Source organism: Leishmania panamensis, assembly GCF_000755165.1.
Source record: "Leishmania panamensis strain MHOM/PA/94/PSC-1 chromosome 20 sequence".
Classification (NCBI taxonomy): Eukaryota; Euglenozoa; class Kinetoplastea; order Trypanosomatida; family Trypanosomatidae; genus Leishmania; species Leishmania panamensis.
The window spans coordinates 400,100-408,276 of NC_025866.1; the positions used below are offsets into that span (position 1 = coordinate 400,100).

At 66.0% G+C, this 8,177-nt stretch overlaps 2 protein-coding genes across 2 annotated transcripts, besides 1 other annotated feature; both read left to right on the forward strand.

Moving 5' to 3' along the window:
- Positions 1-928: 928 nt before the first annotated feature.
- LPMP_200980 (amastin-like surface protein, putative) lies at positions 929-1,531 on the forward strand (the record flags this gene model as incomplete). The annotated part of the gene is made up of 1 exon (XM_010699995.1): positions 929-1,531. One exon carries the CDS (start codon positions 929-931, stop codon positions 1,529-1,531), a length of 603 nt encoding a protein of 200 aa, XP_010698297.1.
- A 717-nt stretch (positions 1,532-2,248) lies between these two features.
- Positions 2,249-2,549: a repeat region.
- Positions 2,550-4,234: 1,685 nt separating this feature from the next.
- On the forward strand, positions 4,235-4,822 carry LPMP_200990 (amastin-like surface protein; the record flags this gene model as incomplete). The annotated part of the gene is made up of 1 exon (XM_010699996.1): positions 4,235-4,822. The coding sequence occupies one exon, from the start codon at positions 4,235-4,237 to the stop codon at positions 4,820-4,822; it is 588 nt and encodes a 195-aa protein (XP_010698298.1).
- Between the last annotated feature and the right edge of the window lie 3,355 nt (positions 4,823-8,177).

Genomic DNA, 8,177 nt, shown 5'->3' on the forward strand with positions numbered 1-8,177 from the left:
CCTCTGCGTGGGTCCCGTGCTCGACCTCGAGCAGGCATTCGCCCCCGAGCAGCACAGCGTCGACTCTGCCCGTCCTAGTCATTTGGTTGACACCATTGGGGCGAGCAGCAACGATGTGGACACATTGTCTGCTGCTGTGCGCCAGTGCCGCGTTTCGGTGACAACGCATACGAGCCGGGAGCTGCTGAATGCAATGCTCCAGCCGCCCGCAGCTTCGTTCCGCGCTGCCACGTTCCCCACGGCAACAGGCGGCACGCTGTCGGAAACGCAACGGCGCTGCGCAGCCAGACGCTGGTGGACACTGTGCTGTGGAATGCCGTAGAGAGTGCGTGGCTGTTCCACCGCAAGCCTTTCCCCTCCGCCGCCCGGTGCTGCTGACTGTGGGCGTGTGTGTGTGTGAGGTTGGGAGAGTAGGCACCGATAAATGGGTGCATTCTCATGCTCCGACTCGCTGCTTCTGACATCGCCTGCTCATTGCTTTCCGCTCTTGATTGTGTGTACGGTGGAGCTCTACCGCGGTGCGGTCTCTCTGTGTGTTCCCTCCGGCTGTGCCGGCGTGTTCTCACGCGCGGCTGCCGATGTGCCCGTTGTTTTCGAAAGCTATGAGGCAGCATTGGCGGGTGGCAGCGCTGCCGCCTCTGCTCGCACACGCAGAGGGCCCTCTCCCGCCCCTCTACTTTGCACCCGCGGTGCACGCCTCGCACCCTCGCTCACCCTTCGCCTCATCGCTCTCTCCCCTACCTCTCTCCCTCTCCTCTTCACCCCTGCCCCTCCCAACACACACACGCACAAACACAGTCAGCACCACTCGAGCTGTTCTTTGGTGAGGATCACTGCTCTCGCGCACTCGTCCGTGTTTCCCTGCTTCCTCTTCCTCTGCCCACCGCCGCCTCGCCTTTCCCCAGTCTACTGTGGAGCGTCTGCCAAGATGACGTGGAATCTCGCCCTTTTGATCTACGCGATCGTGCAGTTCATCGCCTTCCTGTTGGTGCTCGTGGCCACGCCCATCGACATGTTTCGGCTTAAAAGCCGCAGTGCTACAGTCTCTTCCAATCAGTGCATCACGTTATGGGGTCTCAAGAAGGATTGCAAGGGCAACGGGTACGATTTTCCCTCGGAATATCTGTGGGAGTTCTGCTCGCCACACCGCAATCACTTCCGCCTTGCTCAGGCGTTTGCTCTGATCTCCATCTTCGTGTACGGAGCGGCGTTCGTCCTGGGCGTCATCATGCTGTTCTGCTGCCGTTGGCTCCACTTGGTCTCCCTTGCGCTCAACATTGTGGGCGCTGTCACGTTGTGCGTTGTCTGGGTGGCCATGGTGGTGACGTTCAACAGGGACGAAGACCCCAGCTGCCTGGTGATAAAGAGCTCGTACACTTATGGCGCTGGTATCGTTCTCCTCCTCGTGGCTTGGGTCCTGGATATCCTCAACATCGCCGCCTTACTGCTCCCGTGCCCGGACATCGACTCAGGTGAGAGTGGGAAGACGACTGAAATCAAGGATCAGGACAAAGAAAGTGAACAAGAATAAGGGGGCAGGCTTGACGGCAGCGCGGCACCTCCACAAGGACATCCCCGTGGTGGGGCGCGTGGAGCTGATGTGCGGGCGGGGGAGGAGGGGGGGCGCGCACTACGGGTGCTCGCCTCTGCCCTCGCGTCTTTCCCCCTTTCGTTTCGTCGCACTGCTCTCGGCGTGCTTCTCGCGTACCTGCTGTGTCTGCGCAGCGGCCTGTGCTTGCGGTGGGTAGCGCGCGCATGGCGGCAGCGCAGGGAGGCTCTGCGGAGGCACGACCGGCGCTCTCGCATCGGCGACGCGTGCTGGCTGTGGCGCACCTCGACTGTGTCCGCCGCGCCGCTGTGCGTGCCTCAGCGTGCCGCCGTCGTGCGCCTCCTTGTGCTCCTTCTCACCTGTCTCCTGGCTGGCGCGCATGCCCCTGTGGCCCACCCCACCTCCCCGCTGTGTTGCCGCCCGGCGCCTGCGCCACCTCTGCCACCCTCTCTTGCTGCGCGACACTCCGCTTTCTGCCCTCCGTCACCCATGGAGACACGTCGCGTGGGGCCTGTGCGAGCGCGTGGCTCTGCGCCTCTGCTGCTGTGACGCTCCCCTTCGCTGTGTGCAGGCGGTGGTAGCGAGGTGAGAGGGTGCCGATGCGGATGTCCAAGGCAGCGGCAGTGGGACGAAGCGCCGTTTGGCCTCTGTGACTCGAGCCTGCCCCTCTCTGCCGGAGTGTGTCCGCGCTCGCTGCGCCCCTCTGCCGCCTCGCCTTCCTGTGCTTTTCTGCTTTCACTGGTTTCATTGCCCATTTAGCCCACCGAATGCCCCGGACCCCGGTGCGCTGAGTAACCGCACGATGCGGTGGCGCGCCGCAGCTTGGAGCGCGGGAGGGGGATGCACGGCACCCCCGCAGGGCCTCACAGGGCCCGGACCTGAGGCTGGTCCGCCTCCTCCCGCAGCTCGCCCGGCATGCACCTATGCCCCCCCCCCCGCTCCCCGCACGACAGCGGCCGCCGCTTGCGCCGTCGTGCGAGAGTGTGGGCTGACCAGCTCGCCGTGTAGTGCAGTGCTGCGGGTAGGTGCCCTGCTGCGCCGCAGTCAGGCAGGCAGTGGGGCGGGGAGCACGCGCGCTGCGCTGCCTCCTCCCCTGGCTTCCTTGCTGTGTGCGGTACGGCGTCCTGCTGCGCGTGCCGTGTCGCTTAGCGTCGCCACCCCCTCACCCCCGAGGAAGACGGGGTGGGGGAACGCGGGCACGCTTGCTCCTGCCCGTTGCAGGGCTGTGCTGCGTGTGCGCTGTCTGGCAGCGCCGCCTCTCCTTGTGCTTGCGCCTCGCCATCCAGCCCTCCCCTCTCTGCCGCGACCTCGTGCCTGCACCGTGCGTGGTTGTCGGCGGCTCCCGGGGACAGTGGCGAGTGGCGACCCGGAGGTGGGCGCAGGCACCCGCCCCCTCCGCCGCGCACGCCACACGCGCACGCACAGCCGCGGGACGGAGACGCCTTTGTCTTTGTTGCTCCCTTTGTTTTATTGTGGTTTCACTTCTTCCCCTCTCTCTGTGCTCTATTTTCTACTCCCCTCCCCCTGTCTTTTGCCTGTGTGTGAGTGAGGGTGTGTGTGCGGCGGCGGAGGACGAGCGCGGCGTGCGGTGCCGCACCTCGCCGCTCCTCCTCCCCTCGCTGACGCCCTCCCCTCCACCTCTCCATCCAGCCGGGTGCGTGCTCTGTATTGCTTGTGCTTTCTCTCTGTTTCGCTTAGGCTTCTCTGTCCCCTTCTCCCCTTTCGCTCAGCAGCCGATAAGATAGAGTATGCCCTCCCTCTCGCGCCTCTCGTGTGTGCCCCTCGCTGCCAGCTCCCCCTCCCCTCTGTGTGCCACAGCGGTGCTGCGCCGTGCTCTTGCTGATGCGTATGCTGTTGCGCATGTGCGTGCGCGTGTGCTGGTGCTCGTTGGGGGATTAGGCGACTGCCTCCGCCTTGCCGAGATGGAGGGGCGGGTGGGCGAGACGGGGACACGGTGGCGCAGCGAGAAGACAGCGATGGGGAGGGGGCGGGGCAGGCACGACTGCGCACCCGCCTTCGCTCCCTCGCTGTGAATGGGACTCGCGCAGGCGCCCCTGCAACAGTGCAGAGAGACGCGACACGAAGCCCCAGGCGGTTCGCCCGCCGCCGCTCTGTACAGCCTCTCCCCGTCCTCGCTGCACAAATCGCATTCCTGCGCTGCGGGGGACGGGGCAGAAGCGGAGGTGTGCGAGGAGGGCAGCAGGCGAGGGGGTGCGTGGTCTGGTGGTGGACAAGGCTTGCCGGGAGGGTGGCAAACGGCGCCCCTGTCCTGCGCTTCTGTCGCTCCTCCGCTGCCGGTGCGGCGTCTCTCGCGCCCGCTGGCCTCCTCTCCTGTTTGGCTGCGTGTGTGCCTGCAAGTGGCCCCGCTGCTCCTGCTGTGCACGCCTCGCACTCCCACGTGCGCGTGGCCTCACCGCTCTCCCCCACCTCCTTTTATCTCTTCTTCCCCTACCCCCTTGCATTCCAGCGCGCCTCTCTCACCCCTTCCCTATAAGCCGACGCACACGCAGTAGAACCCGAGCTGTTCCTCCGCGCAGATCGCCGCTCTTCATACTCGTCCGCCTCCCCCCGCCTTCCACCTCCTCCTCCGCCCAGCGGCACAGCCTCGACCCCCCTCCCTCCGCGCCACTCTCTCTACTGCCTGCCGCCGGCTCCGCTTTTACAGTCTGTTGTGTACTTGCAAAGATGGAGTGGAATCTCGCCCTTCTGCTCTACTTGGTCTTACAGTTCTTCGCGTTCTTCTTTGTGCTGGTGGCTACGCCTCTCGATGTGTTTCGCTTCAAGGATATTCGGAACTTTACGCGCAACATGTGCGCTACCTTATGGGGTTTCCAACTGAACTGCACCAGTACAAAGTACGACAATTCAAATGATGGTTTGTGGCGTAACTGCACTTCCCGCCGCGATCGTTTTCGCGCACTGCAGGCGTTTGCTCTGATCTCCATCTTCGTGTACGGCTTGGCGTTCGTCCTGGGCGTCATTCAGCTGTTCTGCTGCCGTTGGCTCCGCTTGGTCTGCCTTGCGCTCAACATTGTGGGCGTTGTCACCGTGTTCATTATCTGGATAGGGATAGTGGTGACTTTCTACAAGAGAGACGGCCAGAGGTGTCCCGGAATGAATACTGTCTCCACTTACGGTGCCGGGTTCGTTCTCTTTCTGCTGGCGTGGATTCTGGATATCGCCAATATCGTCATCTTACTGCTCCTCTCTCTATATGAGAACTCAAGTGAAACTGTCAGCACAGTGGAACGCAAAAGTCAGCCGGGGGAGTAGAACCGGAGGAGGCGGCGGTCGACCCTGACGGCGGCGTGGCACCCCCACCGCGACACCCCCTTGGCGGAGTTGGTGTGAGCGCAAAGGAGGGGAGCGAACGCCATGGGTACTCGTGCCTGCTTGCCGCCGGCGTCTCTGTCGCCGCCCTCCCCGTGCTCCCGTGTGCGGCGCTCCCCGCCCTCATCCCGCGTCGCTGGGAGCCGCTGGCGCTGCCTCTGCCGTCGCGTGTCCTTCCCTTCACCTCTTTGCACGGCCCTCGGTGTGCGCGCATCCTCACGAGCTGCTCCCCCCTCGCGCGCTGGCGCGGTGCGTGTGAGCGCGTGCCGACTTGCCCACGGCAGAGCGGCGCGTGGCGGGAGGAATGCACGAGCGCTGTTTTGGTGGGTTCCCCCGTGCGCCTCTGCCTTCCGTTCTAAGCGTCCCTCTTCATGCGTTGGTGCGTTCCCGGCTAGGCCTTGCTTGCCTGCTTAGCCTGCACGGCGGGCTGCGCTTGGCGGCGGCGGGCCCACCCGTGCCTCCGGCGCCTCGCTGCCTTCTGGCCGCCGCCCCTTCCTCTCCTGCGTGTGTCGCCGCCCCGCCGTTGTGGCGCTGCTGCGACTCCCCCGTGCTCCTGGCACTCGCAGCGGGCGAGAGCGGGCTCCGGCGACACGGAGAGAGAGGTCAGGGACCCTCGCTGCGCCCTTCCGCTGCTTTGCCTCTCCTGCGCTGCTCGCGCCTTTCTCTGCGCCCTTCGTGCATTGCCTGATGACCCCACTGAATGCCCCGGACACCGGAGTGGAGAGTGACCGCAGCATACGGTGCCGGGCCGCGTGTGCCGCCTGGCGGGTCTGCTCTCTGCTGCGCCGTCGCGCCCGTCGCACGGGTGCTTCTCGGAGGCGCCCGGTGGTGGTGAGCGGCGACCCGGAGGTGGGCGCAGGCACCCGCACGCGAGCGCCCGGAGCTGATAGGCGCAAGTCGCCGTGCAGGAAGCGGAGCATCAGGACATGCCCGCACGCACAGCCGCAGGACGCTTACGCCTTTCTCTTTCATGTTTTCCCTCCCATTTCTTCTTTGGCTTCTCTGCCCTGTGCTTGATATACCTCTGGGCTCTTCTACACCTTTCCCCCTTTCTATTGCCTGTGTGTGAGTGAGGGCGTGTGTGCGGCGGCGGAGGGTGAGCGCGGCGTGCGGTGCCGCACCTCGCCGTTCCTCCTCCCCTCGCTGACGCCCTCCCCTCCACCTCTCCATCCAGCCGGGTGCGTGCTCTGTATTGCTTGTGCTTTCTCTCTGTTTCGCTTAGGCTTCTCTGTCCCCTTCTCCCCTTTCGCTCAGCAGCCGATAAGATAGAGTATGCCCTCCCTCTCGCGCCTCTCGTGTGTGCCCGTCGCTGCCAGCTCCCCCTCCCCTCTGTGTGCCACAGCGGTGCTGCGCCGTGCTCTTGCTGATGCGTATGCTGTTGCGCATGTGCGTGCGCGTGTGCTGGTGCTCGTTGGGGGATTGGGCGACTGCCTCCGCCTTGCCGAGATGGAGGGGCGGGTGGGCGAGACGGGGACACGGTGGCGCAGCGAGAAGGCAGTAATGGGGAGGGTGCGGGGCAGGCACGACTGCGCACCCGCCTTTGCTCCCTCGCCGTGAGTCTCTCTGCCTCTCTTACGCGCGTGGTCACCGCAGCGGGGTGAAGCGAGGGTGCGGCGCATTGCGGGCGAATGAGGCGCCTGTGGTGCGCTGCGAGGAGCGAGGGTGGGGTGCCGCGTCTGCGTGACACCACCCCGGAGCGGCGGGTGCATGGTCCCACAGGCAAGGAGGGCACGTGCAGGGGTGCGCCCCTCTCTCCCCTCGATGCGCGACGACAGCCCCTCCTTGTTGAGCCGGCACGCGTGCTGGTGCGTCTTAACGCCGCCACAGCGGCCCGCTCTCGCTCGACTCATGTGCCCCTCCCCCGTGCTCCGCGCGTGCGCGTGTGGCACGGTGGCACCCTCGAACGCCAGCCGTCCCTCCTCACCACCGCCGCCCACCTCGTCACACGCCCATGCATGCCTCAGCCTTGCAGACGCTTGTCGGCCGTCTACCATCTCTCTTGCCCTCTCCTCCGCGCCTGCCCTCTGAGACTACACTCGCTCACTTCTACTGCCCTTTCGTCCGTCGTCCGGCACACGGCGCCCGCGCACACGCGCCGCTCGTTCGCCCTCGAGGCTATGCGGTTCTCTGAGCATTCCGGCCGCCTGCTGTGGCTGCGCCGCGTCGCCCCGATCGTGCTCGACGGCCTTGCCGCCCCTGCTCCTCCACCGCGCAGAATTCCACGCTGCACCCCCCCTCTGCGTACCTGCTGCTGGCGAGGCCGTCGCCTGGCGGTTGCTCGTTGCCGCTCGCTCTTTTGCCTTTCGGTCTCGACCAGGCCGCGGCTGCTGCTGCCCGGCTGTGCGCCGCTGGTGGCCGCGCGCGTGTGCCCAGGCCATGGGCCGCTCTCCTCTCACGGTCCCCCTCGCCCCAACCCTGCCTGCGGCGCTCTCCTGCCAGCGCTGCGCGTTTTGCCCCTCTCCCTCTGCTAGTGCTGCGGGACCACACCGTGCTGCCACGCCTGCGTGCGCATGTGCGTAGGCAGAGGGGGCCGCTGCGGCTTGGATGGGGGCAGGGGGGATGAGTGGCAGGTGTGGCGTGCCGAGGCGAGGGACCGTGGGAAGGGTAGCGGAGCGCGTGGGTGGCGCGAGGCGAATCGGGAAGGCAGGTCGGATGGCTGCGCGGGCCCCCACGCGCCGCCGGCCCACCAGCGAGGCTGAGCGCGACCCGTTTCCCGTCGTGCGCTTGGCGTCGCTCGTGGCCTCTTGCTCGCCTCTGCTCGGTCCTCTGCCGCCGAGGGTAGCCGCACACCGCACCCAGTGGTGCACGCATGTGGGCAATGCGCCGCCTTTGTCCCCTCGACAACTCCACCGCACACCGTGGCGGCAGGAGGGCACCCCCTCCCCTGTGTGTGCGGCTGTGTGCCGCCGCCGGCGACCTCTCCACCACGGCTGCGTGTGTGCCTGCATGTGATCTTGCTGTGCACGCCTCGCACTCCCACGTGCGCGTGGCCTCACCGCTCTCCCCCACCTCTGTTTGTGTCTCTCTCTCTGTTCTTCTTCCCCTCCACCCTGCGCGTCTCCCCCACCCCTTCCCCTCTGCAACACGAGCGCCAACGCCAACAACAACGCGCGCGCACACGCAGCAGCACCCCAGGTATCACTTCGCGAAGACTCGACTCTCTTTCGCTCTCTCCCATTTGCCGCCTACCCCCCCTCTGTTTGCACTGCAGCACAACCCCGACCCCCGCATTATTCTCTGCAATGTCGAAGTTCTCTTCCGATAACTCTCAGGAGTCGAGCGTCACGGGCTCCGAGAG